Genomic DNA, 18071 nt, shown 5'->3' on the forward strand with positions numbered 1-18071 from the left:
GTCTCTATGCAACATCTGCAGATCCCGTGGCGACAACCGGCTAGAATTGGGATCAACCTTGATCGATTCCAATCCAATCCCAAATCCAAGGCATAGAAGCCTAGGAATTTCAACTTCAGTAATTAAAGTATGACTCACAATGGATCACCTTCATATAACACAAATACCGTAGATACCTTTCTGCGCCATGTGATTTGACCATGGCGAAGTAATCGATGCCCGGTGACACACTGTTGAGATGCCTTTCCTTGCCTTGTAATTGGTAGAAACTAGAAAGGTCCAACAGACTAGGGTGGGACGTGGTGCCGCCGTTAAGCCCATGACCAGTCATCCAATTTCCCTGGACTTTTGGAGAGTCCAGTTTCGTCGATTCTAATCCAACAGTCGAGGATTAGGTATTACTTTTACAGTTTTGGATTTTTTTCAGGGAGACACGGGACTATCGCACGTGCCGTAGGGCTTAAAGCAGGGTTTTAGGATATCTCTTTCTTGGTCTTCGTCTTGATGAAAATAAGACACAACCTATACGGAAAACCCTAAACCCCTACAATCCAGCACTGTGATCTCATTCACGATGAAGAACCTCAGCTGCCGAACCATCTTCCGATGTACCGCATCTTCTTTTACTACTCCATCTCCGTATTTCCTCTCTTATCACTGTCTGTTCTTCTATTCGAGCAGCACTGAAGAATTTCCAAAGAGGAGACCAGGAACCTCCCAACATTCTTCTTCTTCTTCAATTTCTTCATGGCGACATCACGACGAAGAGAGCCGGAACGTGAAGGTGTCGGTCTGGTGGGATTTCGAGAATTGTTCTGTACCTTCTGGGACCAACGTATTCAAAGTGACCCAGAGAATTATGTCTGCCCTTAGAGCTAATGGAATGAAGGGACCTGTCACTATCACTGCCTTCGGGGATGTGATGCAGATCTCGAGATCGAATCAAGAGGCTCTCTCCTCCACTGGGGTCTGCCTTAACCACATTCCTCACGGTTAGTTTGAACTTGAATTTATTCAATAGCAGATATTATCATGGGCCATTGGAATTGGGAACATCTGTGTCATTTCTTAAGAACCACATTGGGAAAAATTAAACTAAGAACTAACTAACTAAGTGATTGAAACCGTGGACCTAGCTATGAGGAATTACTTGGATTAACGGCTACTTCTCAAATTTGGGTTTGCACCGAAAACTACCATTACTTCATTCTAGTGCTGTGCGTCCAATATCTTTTTGGAGGGGTTTTATTGACACCGAAAACCTCCATTACTTCATTTCAGTGCTAAGGATTCAATATCTTTTCGCAGAGGTTTTATGGTCGCCGCCAAGAGGATATTTTTACTGATAGTGCCAACTGGAGTCTGGACTCTCTAAAACTATAACCTTCTCACAACCAATCCACTTGCCTTACGGCCTGCATCCCTTAATGTCTACTGTAGACTGTGGAGTCTATTTTGCTTAGAGAAGCTTGAGTGAAAAATGGCAACAGAAATGTATGCTGAAAACAACTCCCACTAACATTTACCCTTTCTACGAAATGCATTATATCTCAACAGTATATCAGCCTCCTAAAGGCCTTGACATGCACCTGCTTACTCCCTTACAAAAGAAGTTCATTGAAACTTCAGAGTAAGTGTCTGATTTGGATTGGGTCTGTAATAATCTGATTATGAAATGTCAATACATTCCAAATGTTTTGTTTTTGTTTTTCTTTTAATTTTTTAATGAATCCAAAGACTGTCTTCTTCCTATTTCATTCATTTCCCTCTTATGCATGAAAATTGGATGGATTTATTTAGTTAGGAAAGATTAAGTTGGTGTATTGGTGCAAAAATACTGCCTCTTGTATCCAGGTTGTCATTTGGGGAACTGCTTTGGGCTGCAATTACTTGGAGTGTATGGAAATTGGAAAGAGAGTAATAGCAGGTTTTTTGATAATCACATGGGGCCAGCTTGTAGGGTCTTGTGGAGAGCTTGGGGGGGGGGGGGGTGGTTTGATTTTGGGTAGCATCTGATTGAAGAATTGGGGTGCAGTTCATTTTTGCTCTAGCTTTTGTTTACAGTATTAGAATCCTCAAGATTTTGTTCAGTGTATTAGAATGCTTTATAGCTTAAATGTGGTCCTTGTAGATTATGGTTGGACCTTTCTCCAAGGAATTTATCTATAAAGAACAAGAATGGGACAAATGAATCAGAACAATGTAAAGTTTCTGTCCATCGATATCACATCAAATTTGCATTAGAACTCCATCTCAACAAGCCCTACACTCGATCCTTCTTGGAGCTCAAGTGCAGTGCTGGATTGCAAGATATTTCCCAAACCTTCTAATTTGGGAATACCTTCATATCTCAGCCTCCCACCATCAGAATCTGCTAAAATTTGGCATGAAGCTCCTCTTCAACCTCATCTCCATTTGGCCTAACTTTGGAGACATCTACTGGCTGGTTTGGTTTTGAAACCTTAAACTTCTAATTCTGTCCTTCTAAAGTGAGTCTTTTCATCTTAGTAATCATGATAATCGTTCTCTTGATTTACCCATTGCTGTTTGCAAGGGCAAAAGGACTTGCACTCAAGACTCAATACCCTATTTTTTATGTTGTGTCATATGATTCTTTCTCTCCATCCTATCGTGTTTTTGTGTCTTCCCAGTCCTATGTTTCCATTCCTCATAACTGGTAGGAGGCTCTAGCAGATTCACGATGGAAAGATGCTATGATTGAAGAAAAAGGCACTTGAGAAAAATGACACATGGGATTTATTCTTTCTTCCTCTAAATAAGAATATTGTGAGCTGCAAATTGCTTTTCACAGTCAAATAGAAAATGGATGGTATAGTGGATCATTATAAAGCCAGGTTGGTTGCCAAGGGCGTCACCCAAACTTATGGGATTGATTACCAGGAAACCTTTGCCCTAGTCGCCAAGATGAACACTATTCAAGTTATTCTCTTGTGCTGTTAATTTGGGGTGGCAGCTACAACAACTTGATGTCAAGAACGCGTTTCTACATGGTGAACTTGAGGAGTAGGTGTATATGTAATGTAGTCCTAGATCGGTAGGAGATCAACTAGGAGCCAATCAACCACGATCTGTTATGAACAAGTGAATCGGCTTGGTCAAAATAGGATTTTTTGTGAAATTAAGGTTAGGGTTAGGTTAGGTAAGTGTAGGGGAGTCTAACAATGAAGGTTCTGTGATGTTTTAACGGAGGGAAGTATGCTGATTTGAATTAACAGCAATATAGGGTTAGGGTTTTGGGTTTTTGAAAAGAGTAAAATAGGGGAATCTAGGGTTTATAATGGGAATTTGGGGAAGGTCTTTGGATCGAGTTTCCCTAGGAGTGAGAGGGATTCTCGGTCAGCTTATGGTGAGGTTTTGATGGTGGGTTTAGTCTAGGCAGAAGTTGGGGGTTTTGGGGAATTAAAGGAGATGAGGGGAATTAGGGTTTTAGTGGGTGGATGGGACTGAAGTTAGGATCGAGTTTCCCAATAGTGCAGTGGAGTACTTGATCTAAATTTGAGGTGATTGTGATGGCTGGTTAGGTCCATAGGTAATTTAGGATTGTGGGAAATTGAAAATAAAAAAGGGGGATGCTAGGGTTGGGGATATAGAGGATTAGGAGAAGAAATGTGGGGATGGGAATGCTTCAAACTTACTGTAGTTGCAGATTACTCTTGGCTGCAGCTTGTTTGAGGATGAAATCTTCAAACAACTTGAAGGAGAGCTTCAGAAGAACCACCCAGGCTTCACACCGCAAGGTGTCGATTGGATCAAACACCAATCCCACCAGTCTTGATCACACACAAGACAAAAGTCTTCTTGAAGATGAGGAAGTTGCTAACAGCAACTTGCAAGAGCAATATTTTCAAAAATAGTGAGGTAAAAAGGAGCCCCATGATTTGCCTTTATTTATAATGGCCATGGGGCCAATTCATAACAGTCCTAGGAATCATATTCAGCCTAGGAGAAGAGAACTTCCACCCCTGGCCAAATTTTATTAAGAGCCTAAAATAAGTCATGTGACTTCTTTAAGTGGTCACATGACAACTTAAAACAAATTAAATAAATAAAGACAACTTAAATTGACCCATTGGTTCAACCAGCTTTGGACCGGTTCAATTTAAGACACTAAGACATGAAAATAAACTAAGTAGAGAAGCTAATCCTGTATGCAACCTATTTATCCCTAATTAAAGAAGTCACCTAAAATAAGTCATGTGACTTCTTTATGTGGTCACATGACAACTTAAAACAAATTAATTAAAAAGGACAACTTAAATTGACCCATTGGTTCAACCAGATTTGGACCGGTTCAATTTAAGACACTAAGACATGAAAATAAACTAAGTATAGAAGCTAATCCCGTATGCAACCTATGTACCCGTACTTAAAAAAGTCACCTAAAATAAGCCATGTGACCTCTTTAAGTGGTCACATGACAACTTAAAACAAATGCAATAACAAAAGACAACTTAAATTGACCCACTGGTTCAACCAGCTTTGGACTGGTTCAATTTATGACACTAAGACCTGAAAGTAAACTAAGTATAGAAGCTAATCCCGTATGCAACCTATTTACCCTACTTTAGGTCTATAAAAAGGACCTATTACATTAAAAACCCATGGACCAAAGGCCCAACATATATAACCTGACCTTAGACTTATTCCCATCAAAATAAGCCTCTTTTGGTGATGTATCTGCATCAATATGGAAATTACGCCTGGCTTCTCTAGCAAGGAAACTCAAGGGAAAGTGTGCAAACTGAAACGGGCACTGTATGGCTTGAAGCAATCGCCCAGAGCATGGTTTGGACGTTTTGATAAGGTCTAATCCCGTATGCAACTTATTTACCCTACTTTAGGTCTATAAAAGTGATCTATTACATTGAAAACCCATGGGACCAAAGGCCCAACATGTATATAACCTAACCTTAGACTTATTCCCATCAAAATAAGCCTCTTTTGGTAATGTATTTCCATCAATATAAAAATTTCTCCTGCCTTTTCTAGCAAGGAAACTCAAGGGAAAGTGTGCAAACTGAAACGGGCACTGTATGGCTTGAAGCAATCGCCCAGAGCTTGGTTTGGACGTTTTCATAAGGTTATGGTATCAATTGGGTAATGCCTTGGCTACCAAGGCGAGGGCCTAGTTGTTTAACAAACTCTGCGAGTGTAGGCCTTGCCCATTCTGATGGCCTTGGGGCCTAAGTGGGGCCTATGCAAGGCCTTGATAGATGCTCTATTTAGAGCCATACTTATTGTTAATTCTAAGCCTTTCATGTTTTTGCTCACCTACTTCTCCCAAAGTCATTTGTGGCCTTCCCCGTGTTCTTTTGGCTTCTCCCATCCGGAATAATATCACTCCTTACCAGAATCATGTCATCATACCAGTTTGGAAACCCTCCAAAACATAGAAGCATTGTAAAAGTCAATGGAAGACCCAGTTCAGCGATTGGATCTTTAGACCATCTGATGGCCTAACCATTGGACCATAGGACATGGTTAGCAGACATCACATTTGAAGTATAATGTCAAGTATATGCATTTTAATATGACTTGAACCCAAGACCAATTAAAGTGCAGGAGCTGATGGCTTGTGGAATGGTGCTAATAACCAATGGTTCTGTTTACTAAATACTATAATAGTCATTGTTGATTCTTCTCATCTTTTTTATAATTTTCTTCTATGAATTGGGTTATTTATGAGGCTAATCAATCCGCTTTCTAAATTAAACTGTAAGATATGATGGCTTATGAGTGGAATTTAAGCCGATCTTTTTATATTTTTTATACAATATAATATTCTTTGGTGATTCTTCTGCTTAATTATCTGTCATGAATTGGGTTAAAAATATTATGAGGCTAAGTGATCCTTTATCTCTTGCTCTCTCTTTCTTTCATACTATTTATAATTACTATGGGCCTAGCTCTTTTTTTTTTTTTTTTGACAAGTATGAATATATCCTTCTCTTTGCTCCCCCTCTTTGCCAAATAGGGCCTCATCCTTTTCAATGTGTAAATGATTTTTCCTTTGTAGGTGGGAAGAACAGTGCCGATAGGTCTCTGCTGATTGATCTTGTGCATTGGGTGTCTCAAAACCCTCCACCTGCACACCTCTTTTTAATTTCAGGGGACCGGGACTTTGCAAATGTGTTACACCGGTTAAGAATGAATAATTATAACATATTGCTTGCAAGTACCGACTCTGCACCAGGAGTTCTTTGTAGTGCTGCCAGTATAATGTGGCAATGGAATGCTCTTGTTAGAGGAGAGAGCCTAACTGGTAAGCATTTTAACCAACCTCCAGATGGTCCCTATGGTTCTTGGTACGGTTACTATAAGGGGCCACTAGAGGACCCCTTCTTAGAGATGGAACAACCTGCTTGTTCACGTGCTGAGGATTTGCCAGAAGCTGGAACAGATTCCAAGCCGTGCCCAGTCCCTAGGGCTTTTCTGCGTCAAATTCGTCATATTTTGAACTTGTACCCCAAAGGAATTCCTATTACAACTCTTCGTGCAGAGCTGGCAAAAAGTAATGTCACTATGGATAAAGACTTATTTGGATACAAAAAGTTTTCTCACTTGCTTTTATCTATGCCGACTGTTTTGAAGCTTCTGCCTGGGGGCGATGGCCAGAGACTATGCATTCTTGCAAACAGTGCTGAAGCAGTTGAGTCCAATTCAAAATTATCTACAGGGCCAGAAACTAATGATGGAGATGCAGACCAAGCTGCAACGGTAGAGCAAAATGGTTGTGACAGTGCTAAAACTGCAATTGTGAATGAGAAATCATCATCACCACCAGCACCTCCACTAAAAGCTGAAGAGCCTACTCCACTTGCCCAGAAAGAGATTAATGAGCCCATGACTGTGGGCCATCCTGCTAATGTGGAGAAACAGGATTCAACATCTGGAGTAGGTTTTTTCCACAGAATCCGGAGGACATGGTTTGGTCATAAAAATGGGGGTTCTAATGAGAAAGGAGATAGCACTCCAGAGAAATGTGGTACATCTGATGGTTCTAAGAAGACAAAATCTGAGGAAAAATCTTCTGGATCAGTTACTGGTTCCAGTCCATCAATTTCATCATCATCATTAAATGCAACTCAAACAGTTCAGGCTGAGAATGTAACCAAGGATTCTGTAGGAAGTGGTGAGAAATCAGGCCCAAGCGAAGGACTGTTTAACAAAATTGTGAACTGGTGCAGATTTTGGAGAATTAGCAGAAATCCTGACAATGATGACAATGGACAATGTCACAAGGAGCTGAACAAATATAACGAATTATTCTCCAAAGACTTTTTCTGGACTGAGATGGATTTATTTATACGTACTCCTAAAGGTTCAATCCTTGTTTCTCAATCGAAGACCAGGTACATATTTTTTGTCCCTTTCATTAATTTCTGGCTTTAAGTGCTAGCAATAGTTTTTCAGCCAATTTTGACCTTCTTATTTTTGTCATTTGTTTAAGTTTCTGGCCATGAGAATTTCAGTTTCTCATTACTGCCTCGTTTAAATTATACTGCATAATAGTATACATTCTTTTTTATTTGTGTAGAATTTTGTCATACATTTGGGGCATCTGAAGAATAGCAGAGCAGAATACATAGTATTTTTTTCATACGTTTTGTCATGAGTTGTGTACTTGTAATGAGCACTCGTATGGCAAATTTGGTCATCCATTCCATCTATCTGTATCAGAGTGCTGTGCTTCTTGAAACTTGTTGACCTTCTCCCCATCCCATAGTCGATCTCATTTTTTATCCTTTAGTGAATTCATTCAGAAAAGAACATTCTTCTTATTGCTTTGTTTGTACCAGGGAACAGATGGGACAAAAGCTGCAAAAGGAAGGGCCCATAGTTCTTAATAATCTGAGTGAAAATGATCTCCTTCACTTGGTGGATTTGTTAATCTCTGAGAAGAAATGGGTGAAAGAGTGCCCCTTACAAACTTCTCCATTTAAACTCATTCATCATGCTAGAACAGGGTCTTACAATCTTCCTGGTTCAAATGGGTTGAGTTCTATCTTTTCTTCTAAGCTCTCTCAGTCTGAGTTAAAATTGCAAGGCCTCCCAGAACATGGGGTGGAAAAGAGGGACCGGAGTCAATTTCAACCTGCAGCATGTTCAACTGAAAGCAACAAGAGACCTTCTGGAACTGGGAAGGCCAGACATGAGATCCTAGCTGATTGCAAGAAGCTTGTGACTGAGATCTTGGAGGAATACCCAGAGGGATTCAATATGGGATCCTTCAAAAGGTTGTTTGTGGAGAGGTATGGTTACGTTCTTGATTATCACATGCTTGGTTACTCAAAATTGGCACCCTTATTACAGACAATGCCAGAGGTGAAGATAGAATCAACTTATATCCTACCTGCCAATAAAACATCAAGGTTTCTGGGCTCAGATGCTGCCCTTCCCAATAGTGTAGAGAGTGATGGAACTGGAAAGTGGAGTAACTCAGATGGTGAATCATCCAATTCAACAAGGAAGGACAATTATCGTGACTCTGTGTGGGAGGAACTTGGACCAGTATCTGAGACAAGTTCTTACAAAAATGACTCAGGATCAAGGCTCAATGCGGAAGCAAAAAAAGAAATAAAGGGACAAATGGATTTTGATGATGATTGTTTATCAGATGACAACGAGCTTTCAGATTCTGAAGGAGAGAATGTGAAATTAGATCGATCAGAAGGGCTAGGAAAATCCAGGAGATGTGAGGAAGATAGTTCTCTATTACAGATTCTTGACTCATGGTACGGCAGCAAGGATGATACTGGTAGCAATAGTCAATCAGAGAAGGTCGAGGAGGTTGTGGATTGTTCCAGAATTGGTTCGGAGTCTTCAAGTTCGTCTGGGGCTGAGATGAAGATCAAAGCCTCTGTGGCAAACAGTGGGCACAAAATAAAGCCAATGAAGAAATATTCTTTTGTTTCAGATCCAGTAGGTGATGACAAGGAAAAACTAATTGATAACATACTGGGTAGCTTGAAAAAGTCGGCTGAGACGAAAATGCAGAGTTGAGGGTTGAATGTTCTGGAAGAATAAATAAATAGTTACCATTCCCTCGGTTCGACAATTCAAAATTAAAGGGGACTAGGATACCCATCAGTTTGATGGTTTGATCAGATGAAGAATGATAATTTGAATCTCCAATCATCTTGTAAACTTGGAAACTCTACTGAGCCTCCTGTTTTGCCTTGCAACCTTTCTAGTTCTCCATTTGATTAATTTTCCCCCAGAGGTGGGTCCACAGCATAAATCATAGCAAGAATTTTCAAATTCAAAGTTTTGTTCTTTTCAAATGTACTATAGGGCCTGTTATGGTCATGTCATATTAATTCATCCCATGATCCTTGCTCTCATCTATTCCAATCCCATGTTTTTGTTTTCACCGTCGCCAGGAGGATCTTTTTACTGATTCTGCCAGCATGGCTTGAATTGGGGTGCAGTTCATTTTTGCTCTAGTTTTTGTTTACAGTATTAGAATGCCTTATAGCCTAAATGTGTTCCTTGTAGATTATGGTCGTACCTTTCTCCAAGGAATTTATCTACAAAGAACCAGAAAGGGACAAATGAATAAGAGAAATGTAAAGTTTTTGGTGTATGTATTTGTCGGAATAAACATCCTAACGATGATAATGGGGTCCTTATTACTCCTTAGTAGTGTTTCTATCATATCCATTTTACTTGTTTCATGTTATTTCTAGCATTGCTTTGTTCTTGTACAGATTGTTATCTAAATTGGCAGATACTCTGTATAACTTCTTATTTGCAAGGGGTTTTCCCTTTTCCTTCCTTAACTTATAAGAAAAAGGTTATTTGATAATTATTACCTGAACTGAGTATTTACCATGCTCTAGCTTCTTCATCTTAAACAAGAAACACCAAGGTAAATGGAGGTTCCAGAATTTCGTGGTTGATTGTTGAACTCTTAAGAGCTTGTTTGTAGTAATGCTTTTTTTTGGTAGTTCATTAAAAGCTTATTATTGAGTGGACACCTCTTTCTCAATCATGTTAGTTTTTGTCAATGAGACCACAATGACCATGGGAAAAAATTTCTCTTTCTCAGAGAGGAGTTGGTTGGGGATATGGATTGGTAATTTGATATATGTGTTTTAAAAGGTGAAGGAATGAAGCAATGCATTAAGATCACCAATGTAGAGAGACATTAAGAACCTTGTGATCAGTAATACTGGATGGTGGTAACCTTGCGACTCAATGTTCCATGGTGCAATATATAGATGGTGGCCTACTACTTTTTTATTGCATCAATTTAAAATATCTCAAAAATAAGAAATCCAAAAGGGCGTTGATGGTGGTGGCGGTGACGGCGGTGAGAGTCTGTGTGAGATCATAAGAAAAGAAGAAAGGTGATATTTTATTTTTAACATGAAATTACTGTTTTGCCCATCAAATATACCTCGGCTCAATCAATTTTAATTTCAAAATCAAAATGACTTCTCACCTATTTCAGAATTTTTATTCAATTTGATTTCTAGTTCAGTGAAATAAAATGTAAAATCAAACAAAATAATTTCTGAAATAGAAATCATACCAAACCGGGCATTAAGTATGGAATTATCGTTTCTTTTTCTTTCTAAGCAATTGAATTACGAGCACTATAAGAGAGACGAGGAACGATCCCGCGAAGAGACTGGGACACAACGGCAGTTTTCGCGATTTACACTTCTCTGTTTGAGTCGATCTGTCGCAGACTCTTTTCATCGGTTCTGCCTTCGAAGATTCTTCTTTATCTGCTTCCTCCAATTCAACTTCCTCCAACGGAGGTTCTCGCGAGTGCCACTCCTCTGTTTGAGTCGATCTGTCGCATACGCTTTTCTTCGGCTCTGCCTTAGGAGATTCTTCTTTATCTGCTTCCTCTGATTGCCACTTCTCTGTTTGAGTCGATCTGTCGCATACGCTTTTCTTCGGCTCTGCCGTTGGAGATTTTTCTTTTTCTGCTTTCTCCGATTCAATTTCCTCCTCTCGGACCTCTGGTACTTCTTCATGCGCTTCCTCTGCTACGCCGAGTTCGTGATCTTCAATTTCTTGAGCTACTGGTTGATCTAGATCAGGAGTCTCTGGTGGTCCGATTTCTGGATCTCGATGCTCTTCTTTTAGTTCTGGCTTGGGTTCTGCAGCAGGAACTTGAATTATCTCTTTTTGAGGAAGCTCTTCATTTCCAATCTGTCGAGTTTGAGGCGTCTCTGGAGTTTGTGGTTCATGAAGTCGTTGTTCCGGTTCTGTAGTATCTGGAGCGAGATCGTGTTCATGAGCTTCACATTCTGGTGCCTTGACTTCATGAATTTCGTGTTCCTTCCTCTCTTCTGGTTGTACTGTAGGAAGGTCTTCGCGTACCATCTCTTCCGACGGCAGTGAATCTGGTGCTTTTGATTGGTTGAGCTCTCCATCTAATTCAACTTTGAGTTCCTTCCTCTCTTCTGGTTGTACTGTAGGAAGGTCTTCGCGTACCATCTCTTCCGACGGCAGTGAATCTGGAGCGTTTGATTGGTTGAGCTCTTCATCTGATTCAACTTTGAGTTCCTCTGGTCTGACGACCTCTTCTCTATTATCAGGTAATGCTGTAGCAGGAACTTCTATGGTCGCTGGTGAGGTAAGTTCGGATGATTCTTCTTCATGTGAGATTTTTGGTGATTCTGATGAAATTTCTCCAATCCGATCGTCTTCTGTTTCTGACTGAAGCTTCTCTTGAACATCATCCCTTTCAGATGTCTCTCCATCAATATGTTCTCGCTTCATTTCCTCAATCTTAAACCCTCGAATTCCTGTGGTCTTCTTCGTCTCAGGAGTTTGTGGTTCATGAAGTCCTTTTGTAGTATCTGGAGTGAGATCGTGTTCATGCGGTTCACATTCTGGTGCCTTAACTTCGGGAATTTCGTGTTCCTCGGTCTCTTCTGGCTGTACTGTAGGAAACTCTTCGCGTGCCATCTCTTCCGACGGCAGTGAATCTGATGCTGTTGATTGGTTGAGCTCTCCATCTAATTCAACTTTGAGTTCCTTCCTCTGTTCTGGTTGTACTGTAGGAAGGTCTTCGCGTACCATCTCTTCCGACAGCAGTGAATCTGGAGCGTTTGATTGGTTGAGCTCTTCGTCTGATTCAACTTTGAGTTCCTCTGGTCTGACGACCTCTTCTCTATTATCAGGTAATGCTGTAGCAGGAACTTCTATGGTCGCTGGTGAGGTAAGTTCGGATGATTCTTCTTCATGTGAGATTTTGGGTGATTCTGATGAAATTTCTCCAATCCGATCATCTTCTGTTTCTGGCTGAAGCTTCTCTTGAACATCATCCCTTTCATATGTGTCTCCATCAACATATTCTCGCTTCATTTCCTCAATTTTAAACCCTCGAATTCCTGTGGTCTTCTTCGTCTCAGGAGTTTGTGGTTCATGAAGCCCTTCTGTAGCATCTGGAGTGAGATCGTGTTCATGCGGTTCAAATTCTGTTGCCTTAACTTCGGGAATTTCGTGTTCCTCGGTCTCTTCTGGTTGTACTGTAGGAAGCTCTTGGCGTACCATCTCCTCTTCCCACGACAGTGAATCTGGTACGTGTGATTGGTTGAGTTCTCCATCTGATTCCATTTTGAGTTCCTCGGTCTCTTCTGGTTGTACTGTAGGAAGCTCTTCGCGTACCAGCTCTCCATTTGATTCAACTTTGAGTTCCTCTGGTCTAACGATCTCTTCTCCATTACCAGGTAATGCTGTACCAGGAACTTCAATGGTCGCTGCTGAGGTAAGTTCTGATGATCCTTCTTCAAGTGAGATTTTAGGTGATTCTGATGTATATTCTCCAATCGGATCGTCTTTTTCTGTTTCTGGCTTAAGCTCCTTTTGAACATCATCCCTTTCAGATGTCTCTCCATCAAAATGTTCGTGCTTCATTTCCTCAATTTCAATCCCTCGAAATCCTGTGGTCTTCTTAGTCTCGGGAGTCTGTGGTTCATGAAGACCTATAGTAACTGGAGTGAGATCATGTTCATGCGGTTCACATTCTGGTGCCTTAATTTTGGGAATTTCGTGTTCCTCGGTCTCTTCTGGTTGTACTGTAGGAAGCTCTTCACGTTCCATCTCTTCCAATGGCAGTGAGTCTGGTGCATTTGATTGGTTGAGCTCTTCATCTGATTCAACTTTGAGTTCCTCAGTCTCTTCTGGCTGTATTGTAGGAAGGTCTTCGCTTACCATCTCTTCCAATGGCAGTGAATCTGGTGCGGTTGATTGGTTGAGCTCTCCAACTGATTCAACTTTGAGTTCCTCTGTCTCTTCTGGTTGTACTGTAGGAAGGTCTTCCCGTGCCATCTCTTCCAAGGACAGTGAATCTGGTGCATTTGATTGGTTTAGCTCTCCATCTGATTCAACTTTGAGTTCCTCTGGTCTAACGACCTGTTCTCTATTATCAGGTAATGCTGTAGCAGGAACTTCAATGGTCGCTGATGAGGTAAGTCCTGGTGATTCTTCTTCATGTGAGATTTTAGGTGATTCTGATGTAATTTCTCCAATTGGATCGTCTTTTTCAGTTTCTGGCTTAAGATCGTCTTGAACATCATCCCTTTCAGATGTCTCTCCATCAGAATTTTCTTGCTTCACTTCCTCAATTTCAATCCCTCGAATTCCTCTGGTCTTCTTTGGCATTACAATTGTTAAAATTGAGTCTTCCTCGTTGAACTTGGCTTTGATTTGATCCAGAATTATGCCATCAGGGATCCAAAAGGCCTTGCGGAATTCCCTGATCTCTGCTTCCTTCTTATACATTATCCATTTCACCATCACCATCTCCTGAATGGACTTCTCTCCGCTTATTGCGATCTGATTTCCGTCTTCATTTATCGCGATCTTGATTCTTTCTCGCTTGAAGCCTGCATTGGTTTTAATTTTGAGCTAGGAAACTAACTCACACAGGCACCCACAACAATACAGGAAACGGGAAGGGTGACAGATTTATATGGATTGGGATTTCTCATACCTTTGAGGTGGGCAGTGAGGACGAACATGGTCTCTGTTTCTCTAGAAAGGAAGAGAGGACCGGCGCGATCTTTGATAATTCGGATTTCGGAGGTGAGATCATCTCTGGTTCTGGTGATTTTGAGTCCCAATTCCAACTCCATCGATGATTTCTCCCAGCCTTCCTTGAGGTTGAGCGGATCAAATGGAGATGAGGAGAGAATGGATAATAGATGCCTAGAAGTAGGGCTTAAATCTTAAGAGAGACTGCTAGATGCTTGGATACTAAACGTATCCATTGCTTCATTTTCTGGACTCTGGATAGCGGCTCTCGATTAAAGCGGGTAGGTGCCTTTTTTTTCGATTACTTATTTCCTAGAAAAAATCCCACCAATGTATGGATTGGTAAAAGGTATTATAAGGACAATCTCCTAAGAACGGTGAGATTCAGGTTTAGAATCAATACTATAACTATTTTCCAGGTTTGTTCCAACTAGAGATAAAAGATACCTTCTCCGGCCAGAGAGTCCACCAGTCCCTGTATCGCTGGATTTTCCCTGAGAATCCCGGCGAGAACGAACACCAGACCTTCTCACTTTGCCGCTGGCTTAAGTCTGCTGTTGATTTCCACTTTTACCTTTTTCTCTTCCCTTGTTACTTTGTTAGAGAAGCTCTGTGTGTCCGTGATACGAAATCCTCCTGATACTGCAACTGTGTTTTTTTTTTTTGTTGAAATTTTGGTTCCTTTTTGCTCAGAAACAAAATCAACGGTTGTCCTTGGTTCTCACATAAAAACTGATGTGCGGGCACATACAAGGAAAGTTTAAACAACTCTCAGTTCTCTTCTTTACTAAGATGTGGTTTCAGCTAGGAATGGGTCAGAGAAAGAAAGCAATCGGATCCATTATTTTCTAGAGTTTTAAAGCATTGGTGTTGGCCGTACCCACAGTAATGCCAGCCGGGCCCCAGCCCCAATTTATGCAATGGATCGGCCAGTCCAGATTCAAATCAAGCTTAAGACCGAATCACTTTTCTGCACTCTTTTGGGAGGGTGAAAAAATAGTCTACAGAGGCCATGCAATGGTTAGTCGAAAGTGTTAAACCCAGCAAAGAAGTACTACTGCTATGGGAGTGGGGGGCGGTAGGGAGTTAAAAAAAAACATAAAGAGAATACTCCAACGAAAGCTGTATCTTTAGCTGAAGCTTGTAATTCCAGGTTCATGATCAAATGAAATTGTAAGGTGTTTGTGTAGGTCTAAATTCTAAAATGAAAGGAGGTTTGGGTTTTAGAGATTCCGCAATTTAAAATAAGGCATTACAGGGGAAATTGGCATGGAGATTATGGAAATTTCCAACAAGCAACTGGGCAATTTTTATGAAGCAGGCGTATTTTCCTAAATCTGACTTCTTGCAAGCTCGATTGTGATCCAATCTTTCCTGGGGATGGCGGATTATTATCGAAGGCCCCAAAGTCTTCCTCAAAGGAGTTATTTGGATTGTGGGTACTGGGGTGTGTATCAACATCTGGGACGACTAATGGATACCTTCAAAACCTAATGTCAGACTCAAACATCCTCCTCTTTGCATTCCTCATGTTTTGCAGGTATCCGAGTTGATCGATGTTGACAATCGGACTTGGCGCTCCGACTTGGTTAGACCTTCTCTTCCATCATGAAGACTACTTCAACCTTCAACACTTACGACAAAAAAATTCATTCCCGACTCATGTTCCTTGCTAGTAATTTGAAGGAGTGTTCCTTCACTTTCATTCCAAGAGAGATTAACAGCATGGCTGAGTCGGCTGACTCTCTTGCTCGGAGGGCATTGTCTCTTACATGTGAGATAAATTGGTCAATTTTCATTCCTTGGTTCGCAGAAATTTGTAACTCATATTCCATGGGTTGGACAGGTCTTAATAAATAAGTCTACTTTGTATCAAAAAAAAAAAAAAAAAAAGGTAATGTAGGATCTCGGAGTGATGTACCATGGATTAAAAATTCGAATTGGAATCAGTAGAATCACCGATTCTGATAAATGCCGATTCTCATAAACCATTTTAGAATCAGTCATGAAAATACTTTGTTCTTCACTTTTTTTTTTCTTTTTTAAGGTAAAGCTTCTTTGAATTTTAAAAAAAAACCCCAAAATCTTAATGTTTGTTTCTTCTTTGTGATTTCATTCTCTAGGATTTTGATAGATTATAATCAGAATGAAATTCCAATTAGAATCCATAGAGACTGGTAGTGGTGGTCCCTTGTCTTGGATGGCATTCTCAATAGCGGAAAACGGTACCACTATATGCCACTCAATGTGTCCAGTGCATGCAGCACCTAACCCTCATAACACTTGAATCCTTCCAATTAACGGTTAAGGACTTAAGGGTCTTCTCACTAAGACCTAACCCAGAAACCATGACAGTATACTGCTACTGGTAACAGTAAAGCTGAGTCTAAAGACATTCAGAAAAGAGAAGGAAGAAAGAAAGAAAGTGGGTACAAGGCGGGCTTAGAATTTAGAACAGAAGAAAGATGAAAAAATGCTTGCAATGATTACAAGATAGGGAGACTGGGGCACACAACTTTAGCTTTTCTTTCCCAAATCCCCGTCCCCCCATCAAAGCTAATCAAGCACAGAGACTATAAGTTCTACTTAATTTCTCATTAATGGAGTACAATACATCATAAGCTCTCCTAAACTATCACATAATTGATTACAGTGGGGGAAGGGGGGGGACTAAAGCAGTTTTAAACAGAGCCCCACCTCTGTCTAATCTCTCTCTGTCTGTCTCCCTCTTTTTTCTATTTCAACAGAAGCATCTCTTTCCTGCCTTTCTTTGAATTAACCAAACCCTACCCATGACCCCCCATCACTCTTTTTACAGAGTAACCCAAATCAAGCACCAGAGAGTAATTTGAACTGCAAGCAACCACACCACATGCACCTGCACAGCCGCAACCAATCCAATCAAAACTCCATTATCATCATCTCTCTCTCTCACACATTCTTATTGTTGTTGCCACTATTTTTTAAGGGGGAGACCCAAGATAAGAGAGAACACATTTACTTTATGGTCAAGAAAAGAAGAGAAAGGCTTTCATTTAAAAAATAAAATAAAAAGAGAGAGAGAAAAGGGAATTTGAGTTACCTTTCCTCCTCCATGACCAGACATGGCCAGCGGGTGATCTGTTGTAGAGTCCGGTTTACCAGTAGGGAGAGGCATCGCCGGATTACTGTTAATGAAGGGAATGCCGCCACCCGTGTCCGGCACTATGGACGGAATCTTGGGCGGAGGGATTACGCTTGGTGCCGGACTAGGTGAACTTCCTTGATGTTGATGACGATGAAACGGCCACCGGAAAGCCGGAGTGGAAGGGACAATTCCACCGGAGATCGGAGATGGTGCAGCTTCTGGTGAAAGTTCCGGCGATAAAGCCCATTTGTCCGTTGCCGGTGGTGGAATAACCTTGATGGCTAGTTTCTTTCCTTCGTTACAGGCCTTGAGAGAGCCATTGTTGAAGTTGTAAGAGAAGTAGAAAAAACCAGACCGATTTGGGCTCCACTGACCACCAATAATAAAACAAACAAACATACAACATTGCATTAAAGAAACGAAACGAACAGGAAAATAAACCATTTCAGCATGGATATATATATATTGCTACTTTATACCATGAAAGAGGTGGAGTTGGGTTTGCGGAGAAGCGTGGCTTGAGTGAAATTGCAGAGACTGAAAGCTTTTCTGTCGTGAAAAATATAGAGGTTGTAGCCATTTTCGTATTTGAAAGCTGGTGATCGAGACAAAAAAAAAATGAGAGAAGAACAGAGAAGGGTTATATGTTACTTTAAATCGCTAAGAAGACAGAATGAATGAATAAAATGATACATACACAGAGAGTCGCCTATATGAACACTTGGGTTTGTCCATACTGCAGCTTCATCCACATCTATAGTTTTGGAATTCAAAGGTTGGAGTAAACTGAGCACAGTGAGGAAGATGACGAGAATGGAAGTGTTGCCCAACTCCATAAGTTGCTCTTATTTGGGACTTGGAAGTGGAAGAACTTATTTATGTTAACCCGTATCCTTGAGTAAATGGGGATAAAAGATTTTCA

The 18071-nt window shown here is 40.7% G+C and overlaps 3 protein-coding genes across 3 annotated transcripts; 1 reads left to right on the plus strand and 2 right to left on the minus strand.

The window, feature by feature from the left end:
- Window positions 1-537: 537 nt before the first annotated feature.
- LOC122649008 lies at window positions 538-9350 on the plus strand. The gene is made up of 3 exons (XM_043842352.1): window positions 538-992; window positions 6038-7373; window positions 7821-9350. The coding sequence occupies exons 1-3, from the start codon at window positions 575-577 to the stop codon at window positions 9022-9024; spliced, it is 2958 nt and encodes a 985-aa protein (XP_043698287.1). The 5' UTR covers window positions 538-574; the 3' UTR covers window positions 9025-9350.
- Window positions 9351-10581: 1231 nt separating this feature from the next.
- On the minus strand, window positions 10582-14202 carry LOC122642090 (microtubule-associated protein futsch-like). Its single transcript, XM_043835509.1, has 2 exons — window positions 13982-14202; window positions 10582-13874 (listed from the first exon to the last, which is right to left on the minus strand). The coding sequence occupies exons 1-2, from the start codon at window positions 14121-14123 to the stop codon at window positions 10582-10584; spliced, it is 3435 nt and encodes a 1144-aa protein (XP_043691444.1). The 5' UTR covers window positions 14124-14202.
- A 2277-nt stretch (window positions 14203-16479) lies between these two features.
- Window positions 16480-18016, minus strand: LOC122649200. Its single transcript, XM_043842581.1, has 5 exons — window positions 17847-18016; window positions 17629-17744; window positions 17105-17518; window positions 16776-16900; window positions 16480-16730 (listed from the first exon to the last, which is right to left on the minus strand). Exons 1-4 carry the CDS (start codon window positions 17983-17985, stop codon window positions 16835-16837), a joined length of 735 nt encoding a protein of 244 aa, XP_043698516.1. The 5' UTR covers window positions 17986-18016; the 3' UTR covers window positions 16480-16730; window positions 16776-16834.
- Between the last annotated feature and the right edge of the window lie 55 nt (window positions 18017-18071).

Source organism: Telopea speciosissima, chromosome 1, assembly GCF_018873765.1.
Source record: "Telopea speciosissima isolate NSW1024214 ecotype Mountain lineage chromosome 1, Tspe_v1, whole genome shotgun sequence".
Lineage (NCBI taxonomy): Eukaryota > Viridiplantae > Streptophyta > Magnoliopsida > Proteales > Proteaceae > Telopea > Telopea speciosissima.

Excerpts from the sequence above, each read along its gene's own strand:
- LOC122649008 (XM_043842352.1), top strand. The coding sequence starts at position 575 with ATGAAGAACCTCAGCTGCCGAACCATCTTCCGATGTACCGCATCTTCT. Across the intron at positions 993-6,037 it reads CCTTAACCACATTCCTCACG|GTGGGAAGAACAGTGCCGAT; the intron begins GTTAGTTTGAAC and ends TTTCCTTTGTAG. Across the intron at positions 7,374-7,820 it reads GTTTCTCAATCGAAGACCAG|GGAACAGATGGGACAAAAGC; the intron begins GTACATATTTTT and ends TGTTTGTACCAG.
- LOC122642090 (XM_043835509.1), bottom strand. The coding sequence starts at position 14,123 with ATGGAGTTGGAATTGGGACTCAAAATCACCAGAACCAGAGATGATCTC. Across the intron at positions 13,875-13,981 it reads CCTCACTGCCCACCTCAAAG|GCTTCAAGCGAGAAAGAATC; the intron begins GTATGAGAAATC and ends AAACCAATGCAG.
- LOC122649200 (XM_043842581.1), bottom strand. The coding sequence starts at position 17,985 with ATGGAGTTGGGCAACACTTCCATTCTCGTCATCTTCCTCACTGTGCTC. Across the intron at positions 17,745-17,846 it reads TCATATAGGCGACTCTCTGT|CTTTCAAATACGAAAATGGC; the intron begins GTATGTATCATT and ends CTCGATCACCAG. Across the intron at positions 16,901-17,104 it reads CTGGTCATGGAGGAGGAAAG|GTGCATGTGGTGTGGTTGCT; the intron begins GTAACTCAAATT and ends GCGGCTGTGCAG.